Below are 27,648 nucleotides of genomic sequence, written 5' to 3' on the forward strand. Positions count from 1 at the left end.
CATCATCCGAGTAGCACTACATATAACACTTTTCTGACAAGTTCTTTTAGCCTATTTTTGTTAAAATCTTCATTAATATTTCACAATGCAAACAAATATGATAAAAATAATTTCGTGTTCTTGAATCAGGTATTGCTTTTTTTATCAATAAGTTGTGTAAAACATTACGTTAATACAAATTAAGTATGTTTGCATTTGAAAAATGTAAATTAAAATTATAATAAATTGTGTAAAACTATATACTATAAGTATTGCAAGATAATGTATCATATGTACAAATCTTAAAGCCCTTGTTTTACTATGACTGTGTTTGCATAGAATATATATATTGTTACCTAAACCATTTTACTGACTGTATTTATAACAAAAAAGGACTTCCCTAAACATATCGTCAGATAATTATATATAATATATCATTTAAGTTATTTTCCTCTTAGGTCAACAAACACTAACATGGCATAACACGTATTATATAACTACTGAATAGAGGAAAAATATGATATTCATTTAAATATTCAATCAGTCATATAAAAAAACAATGTATGACAATGATCATTGGTGAACAAGTGAAAGCAAACACAATCACAAAGTGAAAGTCCACAAACAGAAAGTGAAAATTTATGAACAGAGAAAATGAATGATCCAAAAGCATCAAAAACTCATATCAAAAGTTTTAGATGTGTACATTAATTGATTTTACAAATGTACATGATAAATGACTAAAACAATAATTGATTAAAGAATAAAGAAAGCACTGTTAAACACCATTCCCAAAAGCTAAGGATGATGGGTTAAATATGTCATTATGTTCCTTTACCAAAGGATTTTTCCCCTCATTGGAAAACATATGGTCGCAAGGAGATGACTTATATCTGGATTTTTTTTTCAATAAAAAGAAGATAGTTCTATCAAAATCAAGACGGGTCTTCAAACAAACACTTATGGTATGACAAGATTCGTACAGTGGGAAGTCAAAGTTAACAAATTAAGTATATGCCCCTTGAAGATGATTCTTCTAAGGACATTTTCTTAAATAATAACTAATAAATCATCACTTTTACCATTATTTGTGACAAAGAATCAAAATTAAACGTTAATCATGTTCAAATATATCATTTCTGGGTGAGATTCATTTGCTAAACAATTACAAAACTTGGTCGTTTATCTTCTTATGAAAAGCATTTTAAAACGCAAACAAAATAATTTGTTTTCCAAATTTTCTAACAAATAAAACAAAATTCACAACGCCAATTCATATAGATCAAAAGCAATACACTTGATTAAGACATGAAATAAAACGTCGATGTCATCAATTTCGGAGCCTTGCCTTAAAAAAGTTAAAAAATTTATTGATATTTATCTTTTGTCTCTGAATGCATGAGCCACTGTCAACATTTTGACCACTTGCTAAGCATCAAGATATTGATGATATTCAAAAAACGTAAGTGACATTAAGTAAAATTGAATACATGTATTTTGAACTGGGGCGTTAACTGTCCGTATTGGACAGTGAAAAATTAATTAGAGTTTATCTCCAATATTACTAAATGCGTTTGAAATAAATAATAGTTTTTATCTTATTTACGAGGGTTGTTCGGAAATTATTGAGACATTTTCTCTTATTCTTTTAGTAAAAAAGATAAACTCTTGAAATTTTACCAAAACGTAAATCAGGATAGAGTTTATCAATGTGAAAAGTTTCTTGTTCATGGCATGAATAGATAATTCCTAGTAAGCTGACCAACGTGCCTTCGTCCTGTAACCCGGCGCAACCGCAAACTTTTAACGCTTCTTATTGCTCCCGTGTTTTAAACACCTTACAAACGAACTGAAATAAGAATTATTCTTTATTTCTCATCTTTTGTTTTAATTTCCAGATGTCATCATTTACATTTTCTCTCATTCTTATTTTTTTAGAGAAAAAAATCCAGTTATTTTTACCCGAAAGTCTAATTACTGTGAATGTCTCCTGCAGTAATTTTTTTTTTTACATATTTTAGAACTGTTGACAACAGTTAGTGTGTCAAAAGTTGTTAATTAATCCCTTTGGCCTAATTCTAGTTAAACAATCAGTGAAAAAAATATGATGAACTGAAGTTCTATACCTTGTCTTGTCATCGTATAGTTTTTTACGCAATTGCGTGGCTTTGAAAGGTCTTCTTCTGAGATTTCCACCAGTTTAATGGTTTTCGTTGCGCCGCCTTGACATCAAAATTCAATGTAAAGTCGTTGTCAGATTTTTATTATTTGGTAAATATATGTGTACCATATCCGTATTTCAACTCAAACATCAGTGAAACTTAATCAACAGTTAGTCGCAAAGAATAGCAAAATGAACAAATTTAATTTGATTTCTTTTTTTCATTAACTGTATTTCTACGGACACTTATAAAGTAGATGTTTAAGTTGTTTAATCTCCGAGTTCATAGCTGCGCCGGGTACCCCGCCCACCGACTTGTTTATCTACTGTCGTAAACAAAATATTAAATTTTCTTTTAATATTACTTTGTTTTATTATTTGTTGGTGTTTCTTCAGTGTCTATGCCAATTTTCACCAAAATTCGTCACTTAGAAAAGAAAATAATCGATTTGTCTCAATAATTTCCGAACAACCCTCGTAGCTTAATAAAAATATTGTTGTCTTCACATACGTCAATTGAATACCACATTCAGTAAATAGCTTTAATGTTGCGTTTTATTATGGTGATGATTAAACAGAAGCACGTTCGCAATTATCAAATAGAAGCTCGGGAGAAAATATAGCTATTATTTGGATAAACTATCATATTCATACTGTGATGTCATCAGTGCCTTGTTCAGTAAAACGTAAAAGTGATTAGACAATCATAAAAACCTCTCTGATTTTGTACAATAACTATGCAGGGCATTTTCTAAACAGTACAGAAATAAACAAAATGATAACTTTGGTATATGGGTATTATTTGCACGTATTACTAGCATGAAAGCTGTATTACATTTCATTATAATGGTTGTTAAATTTGAGTAGTTTATATAGACATGAATATTATTGAGCTTTGTATTTAATGTGGTATTGTGTTTTACCTTTATTATTTCTTCATTAATTTTAGTTGAAAATGGGATTCACATTATTTCTTTTGGTGATTTTAATTCTTATTAGCAGTGGCCAGCTACAAGGTAAGATATTAGTGAAAACGGCATTTTATTCTTTCTTTAACTGTTATTAAACTAACTTATTTGACTTAAAGTGCTCCGCGAGTACACGTTTTTAACTAGGTTGGTTAATTTTTCTTAAAATATTTAAAACTATTTTAATAACTATCAACAATTTAAATTAACATTTTTATTGGACAAGTGAATTTGAGGTAGTTAAATGACTTTATTCTGATTGATGTTTATAGATAAAGAAAACCGGTTTGGGACGAAATTATAGCTCTTTTCGTAAAACTTTATAGAGCTGTTATTTTAATTAACTAAATTTCTTATATTAACAGTTGTATTAACCTTAAACTTAAAATATACTACTAAATGAATAAAGGATCAATAAATGGTACAAATACTTTTTATCCATCGGAAATTTCTTTTATATTCATGTTCTTTGCAATGCAAACTTTTTGTAGATTTCTTTTGAAACGTTAACACAATAAAAAGGACGTTTCTTTGACTTTTTCCATACCTGTAAAATAAATAGAATTTGGACGTATTTTCAATGTATCGCAAAAAGTAACAAAAGCACGAATGTTTAAATAAATCCTATTTGTATAAGCATTCTGTTGGCATTATAAAAATAAAGAAAATTGATGTTTTCAAACATTGTTCTAGAAAAACACTTCTTTTCATATTGATAAATTTAAGGTATCTAAGTCCCTTTACTAGCGTCGTATTGGACAGAAGGTTATACAATCTGAAATTTTTCATTTTTTAAAATAAATACTAATAAATCAGGTGACAGTTCTACATGCAGTTACCCGTACAGACAGATTGGATCTTATTGCTATTATTTCAGCACAAATACAGCATCTTGGGATGAAGCTTATGTGAGTTTATTTTGTTTCTTTAAAACCTAAATCTCAACAAATTAGCAGTTGATGTCTTAATTTTTTTTTAATGCTACCAATTAATGTGATGATTTTACGTATATGCTTATTTGACATATTGATGACTTTGATAAGTGTCAAGCAAACCGTCACATTGTCATTACATTTTAGTTATAATGAAGATTTGTTTCAGCTTAATTGTTTACATAAAGGAGGATATTTGGCAAACTTAGAGGCTTTCAATGAATACATGATCTTACGGTCTTGGCTTGCTGGTATGAATAATGGTGGGTTGACTTGCATATATATATATATATATATATAATATATATATATATATATATATATATATATATATATATATATATATATATATATATATATATATATATATATATCATCGTTTTTCATACATTCAAATGATATAAAGTTCATTTAAACTAACCAACACCTATATACATAAAAAACTAAAACGAGTTAAAATATTATTTCTACTTTCAAACGAAAATGTGTTCATATAATGAACGATTTCTTGTTTGAAATAAGGTATCTTAAAAAAGACTTTTTCCATTCATGTGCATGCACAAAATGATTTTTTTCAAAGCATCATACTTAACTTTGCATTTGTTCTCAATGTGTAAACAACAAAAAATTATTTAATTTAGTGTTTTGCTGGAGTAAATCAATTTTTTACTTCCGCTCAATGGAATCGGTGATTAAACGGTTTGTATTCTTTACATTGAAAACGGCAACTTAGGTCAGAAATAAGAAAACTGAATATTTAAAAATTAATATATTATATTAATTATTATAATACCTTTTAGATGATCGCAAAATCAGTACATTTGCATTGATTCCTCTTTGTTTAATAACGAATATTTAAATGGATGCTGACATAGTATTCATCAAAAATATAATTTGCTGAATTTAAGTACATTACAATTCATATTGTAACACTATTATAGGTCACCATTATTCAATTGGAGGACGTGATATTATGGAAGGAGATTGGAGATGGGTTAAAAATGGTACATTTACGAAGATGTCTTATTTTGCATTTGGACCAACGGAACCCACTGTTTCAAAATCCCAAAAATGTCTTTGGCTTTATGCTGGTTACAATTATAATGTCATTGATGTAAGCTGTAGTTCTAAAGCCAGGTATATTTGTGAAAAATAAACGAATAATTTCGTCAATTTTTTTTTTATCACTGTGCATGATATTTGTAAATAATTTACATTTTGTATACATCATCTCCAGTAAAAGAAGGAATTTTTTAAAAAAGATTTGGCCCCTTTGACTGGGGTTCATTGAATTACGTAATTTCCTGATTCTCCGATAGATGCTGCGTCATATTTTAATAAAGAATGGTCTTCGGTTGTTGTTTTTAAAAAGATTAAATTTATTCAGAATTTCACGATTCACGCATGAGACGCAACGCCAAACGATAAAAAAAAATGTCATTTTAGCACTGAGAGATAGGCACGTCTCTTAATATTTATTCTGCTATGTATTTAAAAGTACGTATGTTCTGTGCATAAAGTTCAGTTGTAGACTTTATAATATATCTTTGATATAACCACACGGAGGAGCGATTAATCGAAACTAAAATAGTTCACAGTGATATAAAAAGACATCGAACGTTTTATCATCGATTTTTAAACTTTATTTGTGAGTATGAACATGAGCAAAGATATTAAATAAAATAATAAAACGAGCTCAACAATATATCATCAATAAACCAAATTACAATTTTATCGCATTATCACTCATACACCTGCTATCATGCAAATATACGAGTCAAAAATTAACAATCATTAACGCTTGATATCTTTACAGCAAAGATTGTACTGAAATTAACTACATGGTTTGTTTAACCCAAGGGCTCTTATTATTACTAATTTACTGATGGAATTAAATGCCATTAGAAAGAAGCTGTGGACATGTTGAATTCTCACTGATTCTGGAGATTAAAAGAGAACTAAGTAGGTTAGTTGTTGAGCATATATGTACCCAAGAGAACAATCATACTCTTAACAAAAGCAATTTGAAATAAACACAATTTTATCAATGCTCAGACCCTCTTAAAAATAATTGGCATTCGACAAAAAATTATGAAATTTGACAAAAGCTGAGAAAGTGTATTAAGTCTAGGACTCTTAAAATTCTACACAGTTGCATAATATGAACATAATCAAGTTTGAACCAACAATAAGTTTCGATGAATCAAAAAACAAAATAATGCTGTCTTTGACAGTTTAAACCCCTGAAAAATGTAAATTACCAAGGAAAAGAAAATACAAATATCATTAGTGAGTAGATCTCCATGATAAACTCAAACTTGATTCATCATCCGAGTAGCACTACATATAACACTTTTCTGACAAGTTCTTTTAGCCTATTTTTTGTTAAAATCTTTATTAATATTTCACAATGCAAACGAATATGATAAAAATAATTTCATGTTCTTGTATCAGGTATTGCTTCTTTTATCAATAAATTGTGTAAAACATTATGTTAATACAGATTAAGTATGTTTGCATTTGAAAAATGTACATTAAAATTAAAATAAATTGTGTAAAACTCTATACTATAAGTATTGCAAGATAATGTATCATATGTACAAATCGTAAAGCCCTTGTTTTACTATGACTGTGTTTGCATAGAATATATATATTGTTACCTAAATCAATTAACTGACTGTATTTATGACAAAAGAGACTTTAAAATATTTTCCCTAAACATATAGTCACATAATTATATATAATATATCATTTAACTTATTTTCCTGTTTGGTCAACAAACACTAACATGGCATAACACGTATTATATTACTACTGAATAGAGAAAAAATATGATATTCATTTAAATATTCAATCAGTCATATAAAAAAAAAACAATGTATGACAATGATCATTGGTGAACAAGTGAAAGCAAACACAATCACAAAGTGAAAGTCCACAAACAGAAAGTGAAAATTCATGAACAGAGAAAAATGAATGACCCAAAAGCACCAAAAACTCATTTCAAAAGTTTGAGATGTGTACATTGATTGATTTACAAATGTACATGATAAATGACTAAAAAAAAATAATTGATTAAAGAATAAAGAAAACACTGTTAAACACCATTCCCAAAAGCTAAGGATGATGGGTTAAATATGTCATAATGTTCCTTTACCAAAGGATTTTCCCCTCATTGGAAAACATATGGTTGCAAAGAGATGACTTATATCTGGGTTTTTTTTCAATAAAAAGAAGATAGTTCTATCAAAATCAAGACGGGTCTTCTAGCAAACACTTATGGTATGAACAGATTCCTACAGCTAGTGATAAGTATAATCTTCCTGACCTTGGTACAGAATTTTACAATGCAGTTGTGAAGGGAAACTGCGATTATAGTCAATTCATTCTTCTTTTAACGACAAGACATCATCGATTTTCCATAATTATTTTACTTAGAACTGTTACAAATTGAAACTCGGGAGAAGATTTTTTTAATTTAATATAGAAAATGATGGCCACATGAGTTGACCCCTTCTAAATTCAAAAGTTATCCTTACATGTTTTATATGTAAAGAATAACATATTTTGATTTTTTTTATTAGCACTTATTTCTGTCTAGTGATCTGATGAGTAGATTGAAATCTTAAGTGAAAAATTTGTTCCAAGTTATACACCAAGTGAACATTCTTTCATCTACCTACAGCCTTAATTTACATTACCAATTTCATTCAGTATTTTGTTTTACAATTAGAAGTATTTTCTAAATAGTGTCCTTCCTTTCCTTAAACATGTTAAAGGTCACTACATTATAAATAAAAGATCCTATATACGGTAATAAAAATACCACATTCTATCTATATAAAAGATCATCTATCGAAGTACTGTTTACTGTTAAACTTTCACTAAAGGAATTCACAAAAGATCCATGTGAAAAAAAATTCTTGTATGGATTCGTCTATAAGCTGACTGGCAACATCATTCATTTTTTGTCAAAAAATATACTGGGAATAATAGTTATGCTTATTTTTTCATTTTGCATTTTTGTAAAGACAAAAAAAAAACAAATTATAAAAGAAAACTAAATACTTTCACAATTATAGTATCTGTAAGACAATTCTGGTAGTAAAACAGTCAGTTTACAGGCTACAGACTGATGTTGATATTACACAATGTAAAATAGATGTCAATCAAAGATATTTATAAAGGTTAATTTTTCCTTAAGTTTGTATATAGATATCTAATTTTTTTTGCTAAATCGAAATTGATTATCAAAAAACTGCCATAACTAAATCACTAACAATTTTAGAATACACCGTGAAAGAAAATATTTAAAACATTTACCGTTAATGTCTGTGAAATGTTTTAATAATATCTAATTATATTCAAAAAATGAGACTTAAATTTATAAAGACTTATGAGTAAATGCTTTGCTATCATGTGGAACAAACGGATGCATTCTACTGGTTAATAAAGCATACTGTAGAAGCAAAAATATTTGTCATGGATTTAATTTCGTTAATATCGTTAGGCAGCAGTAATAATCAACGAAATTAAATCCTGGACAAATTTCAAACCTAAGTATTAACAAATATAAAGTTGATATGCGATACATTTTAGGGATTACAATAAGATGAAATTAAATGTTAACGAAATTGTTTTTTGTTTAAAAACACCTTAATTTTAACCCAACGATAATATGTGCTTCTACAGTAGTTCATATAATACAATAAATTAATAATGCCATAAGAAATTTTAATAAATTCAACAGGACAAACTATTCTCTTTTATAAAAATGATAAATAATGCTTTAGGAATCATCATATATCCTGAACAAAATAGCTCTAATGTGAAAAAAAAACATATTATTCAAAATGTGAACATGTTGGCACTATCGAAGTAGTTTGCTGTGGTGAGACATCACATACACAAACACACACACACGTATACACACACACAAATTACATGATTCAAAACGGAGGATAAAACATTGATAAATTAATGATCACACAGCGTTCAGCATTCTCAATACTGCGGAATGATTACATGTATCAGGAGAATTTGTTGTGGTTTACAGTTGGAATTTGATGTTAAACCTCACCCATAAATCTATGTGTACCTTCCCATTTAAAATTAATATTTGTCATTTTTTTCCACTATTCATGCTGGTATTTCACAGAAACCAAGTCCCCATAAACCTATAAAAACATTCCAATCAAAAAAATATAGCCTGAATGAATTAATATGATTCTAAAATACTGTAGTTTCATTGTTATTTGATAAGCACCAGTTTTACCTGGATTTCATTAATTGTAAAAAAAAATCAATGAAATCGAGTGTTCATCAAAATAAAAAAATAACATTTATTTGCATTTGCAAAGGCAATACCTCTTGAAACTGTGTGTCTTTTGAAATCCATGAAAAGTTGGTGCTTTCGATATGAAACCACTGTGTATCTATAATGTAAATGCAAAAATAAACATCCTTTGGCATCCCATCCCTAAAACATGCGTTCAGTCAAAAAATTAAAGTTTCCTATGGCATCCAATTCCCCAAGTCTTGCGCCATCTTCTTCTCCCCTTCTTCCTTCTGATGATGTTGATGACTGGGCATCTGAAAGCAGTCCACTGGGAAAGCACTGACCGTCTTATTGAACAAACTGATGCTGAATTCTAGACAGCCCACCACCAAAAACTTGTGATCCTCCAAAACAGTGACTTTGGACGTCGTGTTTAGGAAGTTCACGCAGATATCTGCAACTTTGGAATGAGAGCCGAGGCAGATCTTTGGAGCTGGTTCAACTGGGTGGAAAAATAAAAAAACATATGAGGCCTAAGAAAAAAAAGTGTTTGTTTCCGCTTTCCCGACCGATCCTAGCTTTTACCCCCCGACTCAAAACTTTTTTTTAAGGATTTTTGATGGAAAATCGTTTATTTTAGTTTTTATCCAATTTGGAAAAAAAATTACTCATTTGTCACAAAAACGCTTGAAGCAGTTACTCTTCTCAAATCAATGTAACTCAAACGTTTCGTTTCAAAATGGCTGTATGTTTCCATGTGTTGTAGATTTTAATAATGCTCTCATCGTTGGCAAAGGAAGTAACTGATATATATTATCATTTTTGTGTTTTCTTAAGACCAGCTTAATAGTCAGGAATGATATTAAAGGTATTTCTCATTTTATACCATTCAGCAGTGTCAGTATCTAACCGGCATGTATGGATACTGCAATATTAAAGGGAAAAAAAAAATTTGAAAAAAAAAAAAAATTCCGACCGACCGACCCTACTTTTTTTCAGCATGAAAGCGGTAACAAACCATTTTTTTTGTTAGGCCTGATTATATTTGATATTTATATCCCGTTGGATTTTCTTTTAGACTGATTCAATTTGCTCGTCTTTCCCCTCATTTCTATCTTTCTTAATTGTATGCCTAAAACACCATGTTGTCAAAACATCATATTTACATTTGCATTTAAACCTACAGAATAGTGAAAACATTCAGTTCTGTGTAAACTTTTTAAAGACGTCGCAATGACTACCGCACGACTTATTGCTTGACCGGTATATTATTGTGAACATCAAAAACCCAGTTATTTTAAAAATTATGAGCAGTTTGCCTTTTTCAAACATAAATATAAGTAAAAAACAGCAATGTTAAAGAGTTCACCAGGATACAAACTTGGTTGGTACGAGAGCAAATCTACCGAGAAGCCCCTCTGGCTTCACAGGATTTGATTGTGTGACCAACTAAGTTCATATCTCGGGGAACTTTTTAACTTGCTGTTTATTTCTTAAATGAACTATGCTAATATATGTACAGCTTATAAACATAAAAAAAATCTTATAAGTGTTTAAGTATTCTAAACATATTAGAATTTTTTGTGTATTCCATTAACATGATTTATTAAGCATTTTTGGCACTTTCCAAAAATTCAAGTCCATTGCCAAATGTAATGAATATACGGTACATCAATATGGTTTCAGAAATGTACGAAATCAGTAACTTGATGACAAATTAATTTTTGCTGAATACCTTTCATGTAACATAAAACATATTTTACAGTATCTTCTTTCAGGTAAATATTGTCCATTTCTTATTTCATATTCTTTTAACACAACAATATAGTCCAATACATTGAAATTAAAACTAGAGCCTATACTTGAAAGACTCCAGAAACTGTTCAAAGTACACTTACCTGCTATTTGTTTCTGATATACAGTTCTATTGTCCATGGAAAACTTGAAATTGAGCTCCTGCAACGAGAAAATGCATATGATTAGCAACTTTATCAGGAATTGTGTACTATATCTTTTATTTACGTGTTGCTAATTACCTACTAGTACTCAGGAAACATTGTTGTGAACTACTCTTCGTGTAGTGCAAAGATTTATCCAACCACCATTCAAAACGTAATGTAACAAATCCCAAAACAAAATATTGAGTTTGACCATCTGAGGACTTCTTAAAAATGTCACCATAAAATTAGAAAATTGAAAGCTTTATGAATTACACATTGTACATAAAGTGGTTTCATCAATATTCGTTGAATACCAATTTTCGTGGATTTCGTTGTTAAGTTGATCCACGAAAATAAATGTTCATTGAAGTTCAATATCAACTAACATTTTGTATTCAATTTGATAGAATTATTGGCCATGAAATTACGTATCCTTGAAACTGTGGTTTTCAGAAAATCCACGAAAATTGATACCCACGAAAATTAATGAAACCACAGTATTAAGTTAAGAAGATGATCAAGACGTCGCATCAGTACCTGAGATTTGGACATGAAGGTAACATTGGCACATGCAGTGAGGTTGACTTGGATCCTCTTATGAGTGACCCTAGAACAGCACATGCATTCATAGTCTTTGCAATCACAGAAGCCTACTGGATTTTCCATCACGACCTTTCGCAAGGCAACCGTCAAATTACCCTCGGTCAAATTACTCTTAACGTGGACAAGTTTCGGATAATTCACATCTATCTTCTCTTGCTTACTCAGGTGATCTGTGTCTTTCATCACTTGACTTAGGTCGTCTAGAGTCAGTTTCAATTTCCAGACATCGGGTACAAAGACGTACCTCAGAGGGTTCGAAGACTTGATCACCCCTAGCTGGGAGAGTTTCTCTATGGTTTTGTTCTTCATTTTCTCACCCAAGTCCAGTGTCTTATTTTTCAGCTTCTCTCCAATTTTTAACATTGTATCTAAATGACCCTCTCCCTTAGGCTGTGCCTTTTTGCTGACATTTTTCTCATCTTGGATTTTGGAGTTGCTTTTCTTTAATGGAGCTGCAGTCAAAGAGGCCATTGAGTTCCTTCCATCACTTTTATCAGTCTTTTTAGCATCAAGTTTTGACGAGTCTTTCTGCTGTTGCTGTGGAGAATCTTTTTTACCATCAGATGGTTGAACATCTTCCTTTCTTTCAGGGGGTTTAGCATCTTCCTTTCTTTGAACATCTTTAGACTTAGCATTATCCTTCCTCGTTAGCGGTTGAACATCTTCATTTCGAGGTGGAGGCTGCAGCACCCCGCTTTCCTTTGCTTCATGTTTCACATCAGTGGCCTTCCTAACCGTGTCTTGAACACTGATATGGTTGGTTTGGAATGATATTGCATGTTTACTACTTTGATCATGTACTACTTGATCTATAAAAAAGAGAAAAAAATAAAATTATAGTATGGCAAAAGAGAGAGATAAGATTCAGAGGCACTGGCACGCTGTGTCAAATTTTGCTGCATTATGATTTTGATTTTGAAAAGTTTCTCAATTTCAAATTAATTATATAAAAAAGGTTTTTCCCCTATTTGAATTTTGCAATAAAATTTAAAAAAAACTTTCCTGCCATGCAACAGTTTTAAACAAATAATTTACAGTAAAATTAGCTTTGAACTCTAATTTTGGCAGCCACTCTATTCTAAATATATAGCGGTAATGATAATGATGATGAAAAATGGCCGATCCTATTGATGAAAAAAAACCCACATTTGTTGAGCTACTTTACTTTCAATAAAACTTCTCAAGTTTTCTGTTTACATTCAGTTCTCTATCTTGTTTTAATATAATTCTTATTAATAGGTTGTATTCATTCAGTGTACTTAATTTTAATCTTATCATTTTTAAGGATGGCAGTAGATTAAGCTGTCAACAGAAAACTTGAACAGATATCTTCAGATTTACTGTAAAAAGTTTTTTTGTTCATGCCCACTGATTAACTGCTTAATATATTCCCATTGATAAGGCTTTCACACCCCATGCAAATAAAAGTAGTTAACATTATTTCTAGTTTGCAGTTAATCTACAATTAAAAACAATATTCATGATAATTACATGTAACTTTATTCACGAAGCTCCTTAAAGATGGCTGACATCATATTATTAAGAAATGAACTCAATGTCTACCCAAGTTATATGAGTATAACCTGGGTTGGAGTTCTACGAGTATAACTTGGATAGATATTGAGTTCATTTCTTATAATTTAATTTTCTGTAATTTAGTGTACAAATTGAGTGCGTTTTACCTTTAAATATGATATTAATCTGTTCAAAACTCAAACGTCAAGCGAATAAGTAAGTTTTTGCCGTTGATGCATTGTGAGGTGTCTTGTGACATGCAAATCAGGTTATACAAATTTAAGTAAATCTAATGTTCGTTACAAACAGAATTAAATCATTTGTGCATGCATCTTCTATTCCAGATTGTTTCTGACTCAAACAATCTTTATTATGGAGAACTGAAGAAAAATCCTTGACAAAATGAAGATGCTTTATTTTTTTTTCAATATTTTTATCATATTAATTCAATAGAGCAGACCTTTTATCATGAACCCAAAAATGATAAATGGTTTAACTTGAAGTAATATATATCGCATAGCCCCCTAACTCCGTCACTACCCTAACTCCGTCACTTTCGGGAAACTCCTCGCCGTTTGAAATCAAGTGCGATCATTTTTTGCATGTCAATAATCTTCAATCAAATGTCAACAATTTACAACGGTTAAATTTAAGAATGTGTATAAACATAACAAAATTACACCTTGCACATTTTATGCAACAATAATTGCGTGAAATCAGCTAACATCTTTTCACGGATGCACTAAAATAACGATATTTCTAACACGCGGGCCTATTTGATTACTTACCGTGGTCAGTCATTTTAAGAGAGGTCCCGATGAAACATTTCACATGTAATTTATATTTTATTAAGGACATTAATACATTTTTTTAGTCCGCAATATCTTTTGTGCACTACACTTGATGATATAACGTCAAATCGCTCATGCCGTAATTTTTTAATTATACAGGGTTACAGATATATACGGTATGTCGGTATTTGGAATATGCTACATTTATTAAAAATGTAATTAATAAATAAAATAATCATTAATATATTCATAGTTGATATGATATATTTCAAATATATAAAGACAGAAATCAAACGGCATCCATACATTCTGAGAGGTCATTGTGATTTTTGTTACAAGGGCCCATTTTTTTTATTCTGGCGATCATTTCACTTTGATGAAATGATATACAATTTAAATTGTATACACCGATTTTACTTATAATAACTTGGCCTAGATACAAGTTGAGTTTAAACTAAATTGTTAACGTGTCTTCATTCCCTGGCGTATCATAGATCATGTGGGTGATGGAGTTAGGTTCATAAGTTATGATAGCACGTGTGATAAACGTCGTATTCAGAGAGCTTATTTGAATAATAATAAAAATATTTTTGCTAATAATTTTCTAAATTATAACGTTTCAGATTATATTTAATGATTGCAGACGATAAAAACTGCAAAAAAATAATTTACAGAGAAACGCGGAATGTTTTCTGCTTATGGTGACGGAGTTTGGGTACTCGGGGATACAGAATGTTTTGATTATCAAAAATGCATATTCATGAGCTACATGTACAATGTATGTCAGTACATGTATGTGTTAGAGTGCAATATCATCTAATGTCCATAAAATGCAGTAACATTTCTAGTAGACCTTAAATTGTTATCACAAGTACACTTCCACATAAACCTGGCAGATGGGGACATCCCAACGCCCACGAACGCACTCCGTTACACTGTGGTCTAGGACACGAATCACAGAGGAAATTCCGGTAAACATGTAAACACAGGAATATATAAAAAGAAAACATTTACCTGATGAAAAATAAAATATGTGATAAAGCAACCAGCACGTTGTTGCACACAATAAAAAGAATAATATATGCTTGCGTCTGTACATTAGGCGAAAGAAGCCCATATTTCCCTCAATCCATGTTTACGTCATCCTAGTTCTCTTTTGTGAGAACCAGTTTGGGCTGTATGTAGTTTTGGGTTCAATCGAATGGATAAAATATTTCCGGAATCCACCCATAGATTCATGACTGTGCATGCACGGATCTAGCTTACCTTGGTGGAGGGAGGGGAGGGGATCCGGACCTTCCCTGGAAAATTCAAATTTAGAAAAATTACCGAAAATATGCTTCGGAACTGGGTGTTGCTAAAACTCGGAACGGAAAACGGAACGGAAAGGAAAACGGAAAATATCATGTCACGTTTATCGCTTTAAAAGGGTATAGACTGGCCAAGAACGATTTACTTTGTATCATTTATCTATATCTAATGAATGATTATCAACATGTGGTTGTTTAATTGATATTCTTATGAATGTCTATAAAATATAGCATTGTATTCATTTGGCTTTAATTGGGTACGAAACGAAAAAAAATCAAATTTATATGAATTGTGAAACATTAACATGATTGAACGAGCAAAATAGCTACAACTTTTTACTTATTTTTCATATATGGTATTGCTGGCATATCAGCGTAACGTACGCAGTTAGTGAAAGAGTTTAAAGAGTATTTTTATATTCATAATACTTACATCAACATTGAATTTTCGGTGCTTTATACGATTTTAAATCATACAGACGATACAGTATCATTGAGATGAAAAAAAAAAAACCCGAACGACTGACGACATTTAAAATACATTAAACATTAAAATGCCCGGTACATAGTGAAACTATTATTTTTAGCAATGTAATTTTGTTTACGTTTGTAATTCTTGGCAGTTGTTTATTCCTGCAGCTATATACATATGATCAGAATAGAGAGCTCTAGACATTGCCTGGTTTGATTTTCCTATTATAAATTGGGACTATAGTTTGTCAATCCCATAATATTCATGCAGCACATTTGGACGATTTTAAAAAAAATACAAATACCTGTAAAAGATGCAATTGAAATAGATTAAACGGGAAATATCCAACAAAACTTCATTGACACATTATCATTTTTTAATCGGAAAAATCACAGGATCGAAAACAGATTTCTTACGGAGATTTATAATGGCAAATGTTGACATGTTTTCTCCAGTTGTAAGTTACTCAGAAGACCTTGCACAGTTTTTCAAGTTATCAACCGGGTCCGTTGAAATTCAAAACACCGTACACTTCTTTATTTTCAGCCGTGTATTGAAATCAGCTGATAAGCCAGAAGAGGACGTTTTTAATCAAGAATAATGAGAATTGTGAATGCTTCTGAAAGGGAATCGCTTGAACCCCGAGGTATATATGAATATCGAGTGAAATAATTATTCTTGAATAAATAATCTTATATTGCTTATCTTTCAAAAAAATTAAAAAATTACATTAAGTATATCGTTTTTAGCATGATTAACAACTTTATGAAGTAAAAAACATTAGATAAGATTTCCCGTTTACCGTTCCGTTCCCCTTTCCGTTCCGTTTTCCGTTCCGCGTTTTAGCAACACCCTTCGGAACTAACCCGACAAACTTTAATAACCCCCCCCCCCCCCCCCACACACACACACACACCACACTGGAAAAATGTTCTGGATACGCACATGCTTGTGTACACGTACACTTTTTTGCATTTGCTTTTAAATTTTACAATTTCTTTTGCTATTCAGTCTTCTTTCTTTCAACTCTGAAAAACCTTATCATTTTTCTGAAATTGTATACAGTACGAGTTCTGACAAATTATGATATTAATATGATAACTGTTTTTACGGACAAAGTCAATAGAACAGACTTGTCTGTTTGGATAATATAAATGTACTACCTTGTTTGTATATATATATAAACACTGTATGACTTTGTATAATTGTCCTTCTTCCTTTGTCTAGAAAATATGATATACAGTGTATATCAAATTATCATTGTCCACTGCCAGTATGTCGATATTCAGTTTCTTCACGGTTATTCAATAAGGTGAAATACATGAAGAGTTTTATTGATTTAGTTCCTTAAGAAACTTTATTTATGGTTACATTGGAATTAATGATAAAACTGGCTTGGCCCATATGGAGAAAATGCCTAATTTTGATGAATCATTTGCTGACACCATGTTTAGTACAAACAAAGACAATTAATTAATCTGGTTGCTATACATGATTTCTTGCAATCCTACGTTTACATGTATTGTACTCTGTGCATTATACTATTACAATAGTATATCATATATCATAAATAAATATCAAATTGGTTATGTAAGTGTGAACGTTTCCTTTAGTCTTAAAATAACTCAAAATGCATGATGACGTTTTTATTTGTGCTCTGACGCATGAACAGGCTAAGTGTAATAATTCACATGAAATTGAACATTACAGATTTTCAATGCAATCATAATAAATTACACTGAATGTAAATATTTATTAATACATAGTATGAAATATTTAATTATGTTCTGCACCCCTGATATGAACAAAGTTTACTTTACTGTCAACAAATCATCAAATTCATGGAAATAGTCTCGTTCAATCTCTATCACCCAGTTTGGTGTCTATCTGAGAAATTTTATTTTCTTTACATTGCTGTTCAAATATTCTGATACAAACAGATTGTTATTGTTGTCCACACATAAACCAGAGGGATACTCCAGATTACAGTTATCAATGTAACGGAGAAACTGTCCATTCTGATCCAGGATGTGAATACAATGGTTGTCACCGTCTGTTGTCAGGATACGACTCTGACTGTCTGTTGTGATACCACAGGGTTTAAATGGTTTGTTCTTGGTAACTGAGGGATGACCGATGTATCTCCATCTGAGTTTCCCGTCCTCATTAACCACTACAAGTGCTCTAGCCTCATTGTCAGCTACACAGATGTCATGGTTTCTGTTTTCAGTGATGTATTTAAAAGAACTATTCCCTGAGTACAGAGGTTTACCTTCATCATCAAACTGAATTGTTTGTTTCTTTGTAGATCCCAAGTAACGGACAACTTTGGATTGAGTTTTATCACCACTGTACATGGTAACCAGGAGATCACCATTAGAGGTGACACACAGTTTACTAGGCTTCCATCCCTGTAATCTGATCAACTCTTCTGTCTGTCCATTATTTACTTTATTCACTGTTCCTGATTTCCCGTCACTAAAAAGTAAATTCCCATCCCTGTCTACAGCTATATCATTGGGTCCTTGTTCTGATTTGTTGCTTACTGTATGAAGCAATTCACCTTTAATGTTAAAGCATTTGATATCCTTTGTCGATCCAAATGTCCAAACGCAATCTTCATTTAGATAGATATTAAAAACCTTTTTATAACCTGTCTGTATTGTGGCAACAAGTTCCGGTTCATCCAGTAGTGTTTTGACTGAAGTGTTGGGTTGGTTTAGTGACAAGACATTCTCTTCTGTAGCAGTAGACAAAGGAGTGATCTGTCCAAACAAATTATACAACTTTTGATGGTCTAATGGTTTGGGAATGAATGTTGGCAGTGTAATCTTCACTTTGGGTGGCAACTTGCTGAACTCTCTGATCTTTGAGCTGTATTCAATGGTAGGAGATACTTCAGTGGATTTCTTGAGTTCTTCTATGGCTAGTAATGTTTGTTTTATGAGAGTCTGTATCTGTTTGATTTCATCCAAGTGTTTCTGTAAAATGTCTCTGTGTTTTACTTTTATCTCATTGATTTCAGTTTTCATTTTATTGACAACGATGTCGATTTCTCTGTGCCATTGCTCTCCTTGTTTGGACATTGCTGTCGTAAGTTTCTCATATCCTCCATTCAGGCTGGCAAGCTGATTTTCCAAGTCCAGTGCAATTTCTTCGTATGTAGGAGAGATAAGATTTTCTATCTTATTTGCCTCGTCCGCAATAGCATTTTTCTTTGTCGTGTAAACTTCTGAAACTTCTACAAAAATATGTCCTTTATGTGTTTCTGATGCAGTACAAGAAGAACAAACAAATATGTCGTTGCAATTCTTGCACTGCAAGTCACAGTTTTTGCGTGAATGTGTCACACATTTTGGGTAAATCAGAGTTGATCTTCGCTCCTTAAAAGGGACTATTTTATGTTTGTCATATCCATCTGAGATGTGATCTACTACACAGGGCTTGCAGAGGTTGACATGACAAAAGTCACAGTAGCTGTGTAAAATGGCGGTCTCACAAAGCTCACATCGGTGCACATCCTGGGCACTAGAATGAGGATCCATCGTTTTTCTAAAAATATTATGAAAAAATTAAGCGAAAAATTAAATACACTGTTTGTCTTTAATCCAAAAGAAAATGTAGTTATTAATTGTTAATATATTAAGAGCCAACGTGAAAACCGTATGTTGCAGCCCTGCTTTTATCAAGGGTTTACAATAACCAAATAGAATGATCAATTTAAGCATAAAATATATTTGTTGAAGGGCAATTCATACAGAAAATTAAAACGAAAGTACTTAGTTGAAAGGTAATAATTAACTATAAAAAAAAGTTACATTAACATGTAGGTTTCTTAATTTTCGTGTTATAAATAAAGTCAATTAGGCTATAAGGGGCACAAACCTTGTTTGTAATAAATCAATTTATAGCTTTTCGTCGAATCGGACATCAAACATATTGCAGACGTACAAACATGGCCGAGCTTGCTTGTATGGAATGTGGTCACCTGACATCAAGAATGGAAAAAATTAGAGTTATTCCCCGTGTATCATAATTCTGTATCACCCCCCCCCCCCCCTTTCTTTACTAATCAGTTACGCAATCGCAACTTCTCAACTTCTCGGGCCTTTCCGGCAAGCTGTTTTTCCGAGCTTGCCGGAAAGGCCCGAGAAGTTGCGATTGAATAGTTACGATGACTTAATTTCAAACGAAGTATATGTACATGTAGGAGTTTTGACAGATATTGTATACAGTAATCATGGTAATAAACCAATGCAGCGTTTTATGCATGAATCTCATTATGCCAGTGGCTGATGAATTGGCTATAGTTACTATATATGTACACACGTGTATGATATGGTACTCAAGTTCTCGGTACCAAAAAAAAAAATTACCCACCATTGTTCTATATGAGTGTTATAAATCAACTGTCTATCTGGTTTCATAAAAACACGTGGTACATGCACTTTTTTTTCAAGTTAAGTGGGAAGGTGAGCATAAAAGGGCTTGAGAAAAGATAGCCCCCAAGGTACCCACGTTTTTACCAATGGTTTTTTTTTTACACAAGCCCCTGTACATGCGCTCTGCATGTATAATTATAATGTCTGTACAAATGTACCCCTAACATCTCAACTTTTCGACTTCGGTTCGAGATGCACAAGCATTTCTAAACATACATTTAATTCTGCTATTCGTGTGTGTGTGTGTGTGTGGGGGGGGGGGGGGGGGGGGGGTAGGGGGATGCTTAAATTCGTATATATTTAGTTAAAAGTTGATAATCTTGTATTTAAAACATTTTTACATGTATATATATACTTAAAAATCCTAAGTGCTACATACAATATAACATATATTGTTACATGTATGTATACTTAAACATCTTAAGTGCTACATACCATATAACATTGTTACATGTATATATACTTAAAAATCATAAGTGTTTCATACGATATAACATTGTTACATGTATATATACTTAAAAATCCTAAGTGTTACATACGATATAACATATAGTAAATGTCTAATTGTTTCGTTATGGGGCTTACAATATTAATACAAGCATGTACTAGAATCATATTTTCACCAACTGAGATTGTCTCTATTTATTAGAATGTTGTTTAGAAGTTTATTGAAAAATCTGAGATTTGCTTGTCAATTGTTTTAACGACTTTGTTTAAATAATATTTTTGATCCATTCTGGTCCTTCAATATTAAATTCCTTATATTTTCTTGATATAGTATCAAAGCCTTTCAAATTTGTGATCTCTAAAAATAGTTTCCCACGAAATAGAAACTGTAGTATATGGGTAACAGTTGTGTGTTTAGCCAGACTTAATATGTCAAACTGGTTTTTTGGGAGTTGATTTTAATCAACTCTCCTATGCACTTACTCGGGCAAAGCGAAAATGAAACAGTGTTTGGACCTAAGCACAAATCAATACCGCTGACACCACTTAGTTCTTAAAAATTATCGATAAATTTGATGCTATGTATTCTGAAGCATTGTTTTTCAAGAAAACTTATTTATTAATACCATGAAAATAGTAAGATTTTAAATTGTACAAACAGTTTAGATATTTTTTAAAGTCGTATGTATCCCTACGCTAGAGTTCAATGTAGTCTCGTTCAACCAGACGCTTGGCTGTCTCCGTTAATAGAGTCTCTCTTGCTTGTCGGAGATAAACGGAGACAGCTGAGAGTTTGGTTGAACAAGACAAGAGTTCAATCTTGCCTGGAATCATACAATTTCTCAGATATATTTCGATTACTGATACTTCTTGCCATGCAAAATCATATATCGTTGATTTTGTATAAATGATAATCGATAAAATCAACTCCCGTCAGTACTTCAGTACTTTGATTTTTATTTAGGAAAATGCGTTTTTATTTCATGTATAAAATATTCGCAAATTGTTCTTCTGGCTTAATATATTTGAAAAAGATTTCAATGATTAACCTATTATCGTCCGCAATATCATTACATATTTCAAATTTTTACTAAACACGTTTTTAAAACAAAACAATTTGTTTTCAAAACGAAATTTCATTGTAAATTTCATTACCCCAAATATGCTGTTGTAAAAATTCAGAACTTGACATAGCATTCACCTCTTTGTTGCATTTGGAAGAATTAAATGCTTCAAATATCTCTCTATAAAGTATTGGTAATTTTTTAAAAAGAGAAGGTGTTTTTGTAGGTCTGGTTTGTTTGTGTGTAATTATATAGTCAATGCAGCTTTTGGGTATATTTTCTCCATTACACCAAGAGAATCCTATATCCCCTGACCATAGGTTAGAACACATATTGTGAATTAAACTGATACTTTAAAGTATTTTTTGAAACGTCTTATTACTTTGCTCTTCAATTATAATATTTTCTAGGTTTTCTAGGTTGCAGTTAAAATCTCCTGTTATAAAAATATTTTTACTATATATGGCGATTTTTCGATTCCGTGAGTTAATTAAAAAAAACGTGTTCCGGTTATTTCGTTTATAAGTGGAGCGTTAAAAAAAGTTAATTTTTGATGTATGATTACAAGGAAATATATAAAGTGGTGATCAGTTTCCTCCCCAAAAAGTGTGAGACAGCCCCCCCCCCCCCCCCCACACACACACACACACACACACACACACTGTTGCGATGTGCCTTGAAAGAAATTTACTCCGTTACAAAGTCTTGGAGATGTAGATATACTGCATATCAGTGAGAAGATTTTATTAGCTCTGTGCTATAGCGAATGTCTAGATAGGAACGCCTTTTGCTGGTTTAAACACGTATACATGTACGAGTACTACATTTTTGTCAGCTGAGTCCAATTCAGTTACAGACACAGACTGAAACCGTGTCATGAGATTGACCCACTTTGACGTCCTTCTTCTGTCAATTTCGCCCCATTTCTTTGTTGATAATTTATTAGAAAATAAATGTCTTTCTTTGAAAGGTCTAAAGAATTCCGGGTTCTCATGGTCTCTTTACCTAAAGGTTTCTATAACACCTGGAATTGGGTCACGGTTGAATGACATGATGCTTATTCTGTAAATTTACAGCAACTCGAAAAATAATTGACAATCTTAAAACGTAACATAAAACACCACTCCACAGAAAAAAATTGGAAGCTTATTATTTTTTTTTTGCAATATTTTTAAAAATGCAAATGAAAATGGCTATTCACAAGGTGTCGATATAGATTAGTGCTAATTAAGTACAAATTATGATTTACACAAAGAATTGTTCATCAAGAATCATTGTACACTGTCATTCATTTCGTATACAAGTATAATACAGTAGTATACATGAATACGATTCGATATTTCGGTTATGATATATATCTAATTCTGTTTAATTAACATGTTCTGTTTCTATTTGAGGTTAACAAAACAATTTTTTTAAAAACTAGAATAATTTGTTCTATATGTGCTTTAACTCGTTGTTCCACTTTCTTATTTTCTAGTTTGAAACAAAAAAGTGATTGACGTCGTTTTTAAGTACGCTATAGTATTCATCTGTCGGAATGTTTTGTCACGCACTTACATCAATGAGATTCTATTTGACATCACCTGACGTATCTTTTATCGTAAAACATTACTTTCCGGTCTCTTACTGAGGACACCTGTCTTGGCCTCCTCTCCTTTCTGAGGTAAATGCTGGGTACCACCACTCTAAATGCCGTGTCGAATTTTTCCGGTTAAAATGTTGCCTGGCACGCAGGGCTTCGTGGTTCGAGATAAATGTACATGTACATATCATTGATGGTCTTATAAATTAATCGGAAGACAGTTAATTTCATGTGATCTCTCATCGAGAACCAAATAAAAAACATGATAAGTTAAAACTAATAAGATTTATGTTATCATACATACTGAATTGTCCATTTATTCCAACATGCACCCAGCTTAAATTGAAATCATGCAGTATCTTTTAAATAAAATTAAAGGTATACATTTAATCAAGATGTTATTTCCAAAACTAAAACCAAAACTATTAAAACACAAGGTCTTATTCTCCCCCTTGTCTTACTCCTCAGGAGGCTGAATTTAGACTGTAACGCTTTTTCTTCTTGAGACAAAGGGCTCTATATACAGTCATAGGAAAAAACTTAATATAAAATAAAATATAACAAATTTAAGATATACTAGGAGTTTTCTTTACTAAATAAATTTTGATGACTAACAAGTTTATGTTTAAAATTTTAGAGTATATTTGACCATGATGATCCAGCCTTCTAATTTGAATAATTATTTAGCACACATACTAGTAGGCAACCAATATCTACCGTTCGGTCTTTTAGTTCATGATTTCTTAGGTTTAATTATACGAAGGTGGACATGTTGGTGGTTTTTTTTTAAAATAACATTTTTTATTGTTTCTTTTTTGTTAAATTTGGGGGGGGGGGGGGGGTTAATAATTTTTAGTGGGAAAATCACCATAGCTATAAGCTTTAATTTGAAAGTCCATCTGCATAATTGTTGAATAGTCTGCATGGTTAAAATAAAGATCAATAATATGTGTTCAATGGTCTAGATTATTGTAGTTAAGTTAAAAAAATCTTTGATTTTAAACTTTTACTGTAACATACACAAAGAAACTTGATTAGCATAGAATGACCAGGTTTTGCTGTATATTTGTAGCTCTATGAGAAAAATCGTGTTGATCCCTGCTTAAGATTTAGCAAGTAATATGTGAAATGTTTTTTTGACTCATTTTCAATTTTGATAACTATTTAAGGTGACGGTTTGAATGCAAATTTCTTTTTAATTGTTTTTTTTATGTTTGGGACATCTATGAATTAGCAATGCCCGCTTGTTGTCCATAAACTTAAAACGTAATCTAACTTCAAATTAAGTTTTTAGGCTTAAAATCAATAATTTGTTGTTTTCCTGGAAATGTCTTTATATAAATTCAATTGAATTGGAAAATTAATGGGATTGAAATATCATCAGCTCTAATGAAGACATCCCTTCATAAAACCTGTAAAAGCTCAAAAAATCTAAATCAGAGTAAAAAAAATTGTTCTATTGCTATAAATTATTACCCCATACGTATTTCAAATTTAGAACTTGAAATCTGTTACCCCCCCCCCCCCCCCCCCCCTAAGGGATTTGATAATTTATCATTTTTGCAATAAACAACTATCTTATGAGAGATTAAAGGAACTGATGGTCAGCTGACAAATGCTTTCTGTTAGATTAGACAACCACCAAAGCAGTGTGGTTAATGTCAAATTGTCGTCAAATTTCGTATGCAAACGTCCAAAAAGTGCTCATGTACATCAGTAATTTACATTAAATTGTCATTTATTATTTTCTTTTATTATTTATTAGTTTTTAATTCAATTTCATTTTTTTAATACCATTTATATACCATTTATACATATTGTAAAATTCAATAATTTATTTACATTATAATCAATTTTCGGCTCCCCGCTTGTCTCAGTATATAGGTTATAAAACGTTTAAGCTTTATATTTAAAAAAGAATTAAATTAAATAATTCTCTTACAATAATCATTTGTTTTTTGTTTACTTCGTGTAAAATTTAATAAATCAATTGAGTTAACATTGGTACACTGGTGAAATGTGTCCATGTATAAGTGAAATAATTTTATTGACAATGTTCATATGAAATGGTACCATAATGTTTGTATGCATTTCATACGATACAGGTGAATAATATGTCAAACGATTGCACATTGCAATGACTAATTTCTTAAGGGGGCTCGATGGTCGTGACCATTTTTAAAATACTGTATTGATCTCCTTTATAAGAAGAGCTCTATATGAAAATAAAGGAAAATAACTTAACATTTCAAATATGAAAATAAATATGGATTTATTCGTTGCTGTATAAAAGTTTACAGTTAAACAAACCAGTTCTTAAAATTTTAGGCAGATTTGGTGGTAAATTTGTCGACTATCCAGACTCCTCAAATTCAACCCAGATCTACCAATGTTTAATGCAATAAATAAAACTATAACTGTAAAAGCAGAAATTTAAGGATAAATTTATTTCAATTCCCACAGGTAAAAGTGTATAGAATGCTCTTGGTGTTTCTGTATTGAATACAGAGGTAAATTAATTCAAAGGTACATTACAAAAAGATAAAAATTATTAATATTTTGAAATACCTTCACTCATGTCTGGTAATTTCAGATGGACAAGTCAGATATCATTAATGCAAGTATGATTATCAAGTATGTTACATAAATACACACATGCAAACAGCACATGTTCACTGTGGGTCTTTATCAATATTAACATAAACAAGATGAGTTTACGTGGATACACACCTATTTAGATTACAAACACGATGTTCTGTCAGGTTTTCATATGTCCCCGATAAGATGTGTTTATGTGCAGTATATATAAGGCAGCGTGTGAAGGGTAATAAACACTAGACAATACTGACATGCATACAACTGTCAACAGCTTGTGGGGCATGCACACGTTGACCCAAGCCAGGTCTCCATGACTTGTGTGCCTTTGATTTTTGAATAATACCTTTGGAATAATTATGGCATAGTTTGAAGAAAAACTTAAAAGACGTGAAAGAATCTATTTTATTTTTTAAATGGTTCTCATATTTTGACAAATGAAACAATATGTTATATTATTAATTAGAAACCCCTTTAATATCCAAAGGAAACAGAAAATCTACACTTTAAGAAAACAGCTGATTACAATTTTTGTAAAACTCAAGAGTCCATGAAAAAAATATCTAAATGAGACTTCAAATACAAAGAATTTACAGTGATTATTTTAGTAAAAAAAACAACAATAATCATATAAAATTGTTTACATATTAATCACTGGAATTTAAGGTTTTGAAATAACTTTATTTAATCATTAGAAACAACAAAAACTACATTCCGAAAACAAGCTGACCTCAAATTTTGAAAAATAATTATAAGGCGTCTATCGAAATCCTCAAAATTATCAAAATTAACATAATTTAAACAATTTAAAAAAAAGTCATTTTTGTTACAATTCTTTTAACGAGGCCGAGTACAGAACGAGTACGCACGCTTTCGCGCAGCGTTTCATTTGTATTGTGACGTCATCTTTTTGCTTGGTTGACGCCATGGCGTGATAGTTTCAACTGCAGATATTCAGCGAAAATTGTTGAAAATATCTCGTTTGATGCGTAAAAATAATGTTATATTGTGGAATAAACATAAATGTCTCGAAGTATAAGCTATATTTGGGCTCGGGTCGAAAACGTGAAGAGGGTTCAGCAAGCCTAGCCTTCTGTCACGTTTTCTTAACCCGCCTAAATATAGCTAAATTCATATATTTCAGACAGTAACCATGTATTTTATATCAATGACCCTTAATATGTGATGTTATATATTTTTTTATTACTTGAATATGTCTGAATGTTTTAATAATACTATTTAGATCACCTTTTCCGCTTTTGTGAAATAAAAAATAGCCATTATCTGACAAATCTGGGAAATTGGGCATACAAAAATCAACTTTGATAAGACCCCTTGAACAAACCAGGAGGTAAAAGGTTTTTTTTATTTGACCATTAGATGCCTTTTAGCAATAACTTTAATATGTAGAACAGAAGAAGAAATCCCTAGGGCAGAAGTTTTGAAAAAATGTAAAAAATATGCAAAATTGATACATTTCAAGCAAAATCCCATAGGGTCATATGTTAAAGATTAACACACTTTGAGATGACCCCCTAAACAAACGGTGTGGTAAATGTCTTATTT

At 31.2% G+C, this 27,648-nt stretch overlaps 2 protein-coding genes and 1 long non-coding RNA gene across 3 annotated transcripts; 1 reads left to right on the forward strand and 2 right to left on the reverse strand.

The window, feature by feature from the left end:
- The first annotated feature begins 3,030 nt into the window (after nucleotides 1-3,030).
- On the forward strand, nucleotides 3,031-5,213 carry LOC136272341 (uncharacterized). The gene is made up of 4 exons (XR_010710321.1): nucleotides 3,031-3,156; nucleotides 3,925-4,016; nucleotides 4,210-4,303; nucleotides 4,982-5,213. It is a non-coding gene; the product is annotated as an uncharacterized lncRNA (long non-coding RNA).
- Nucleotides 5,214-5,668: 455 nt separating this feature from the next.
- On the reverse strand, nucleotides 5,669-15,350 carry LOC105328275 (uncharacterized). The gene is made up of 4 exons (XM_034453630.2): nucleotides 15,182-15,350; nucleotides 11,796-12,670; nucleotides 11,217-11,274; nucleotides 5,669-9,820 (listed from the first exon to the last, which is right to left on the reverse strand). The coding sequence occupies exons 1-4, from the start codon at nucleotides 15,282-15,284 to the stop codon at nucleotides 9,555-9,557; spliced, it is 1,302 nt and encodes a 433-aa protein (XP_034309521.2). The 5' UTR covers nucleotides 15,285-15,350; the 3' UTR covers nucleotides 5,669-9,554.
- A 2,230-nt stretch (nucleotides 15,351-17,580) lies between these two features.
- On the reverse strand, nucleotides 17,581-19,937 carry LOC117683785 (tripartite motif-containing protein 2-like). The gene is made up of 2 exons (XM_034453629.2): nucleotides 19,835-19,937; nucleotides 17,581-19,501 (listed from the first exon to the last, which is right to left on the reverse strand). Exon 2 carries the CDS (start codon nucleotides 19,492-19,494, stop codon nucleotides 17,833-17,835), a length of 1,662 nt encoding a protein of 553 aa, XP_034309520.2. The 5' UTR covers nucleotides 19,495-19,501; nucleotides 19,835-19,937; the 3' UTR covers nucleotides 17,581-17,832.
- Nucleotides 19,938-27,648: the final 7,711 nt, after the last annotated feature.

This window comes from Magallana gigas, chromosome 10 (assembly GCF_963853765.1).
Source record: "Magallana gigas chromosome 10, xbMagGiga1.1, whole genome shotgun sequence".
NCBI classification, from domain to species: domain Eukaryota; kingdom Metazoa; phylum Mollusca; class Bivalvia; order Ostreida; family Ostreidae; genus Magallana; species Magallana gigas.

Coding starts and splice junctions, on each gene's coding strand:
- LOC105328275 (XM_034453630.2), bottom strand. CDS start 15,284: ATGGGCTTCTTTCGCCTAATGTACAGACGCAAGCATATATTATTCTTT. Junction 12,671..15,181: donor CATATTTTATTTTTCATCAG/GTAAATGTTTTC, acceptor TCTTTTTTATAG/ATCAAGTAGTACATGATCAA. Junction 9,821..11,216: donor ATATCAGAAACAAATAGCAG/GTAAGTGTACTT, acceptor TTTTCCACCCAG/TTGAACCAGCTCCAAAGATC.
- LOC117683785 (XM_034453629.2), bottom strand. CDS start 19,494: ATGGATCCTCATTCTAGTGCCCAGGATGTGCACCGATGTGAGCTTTGT.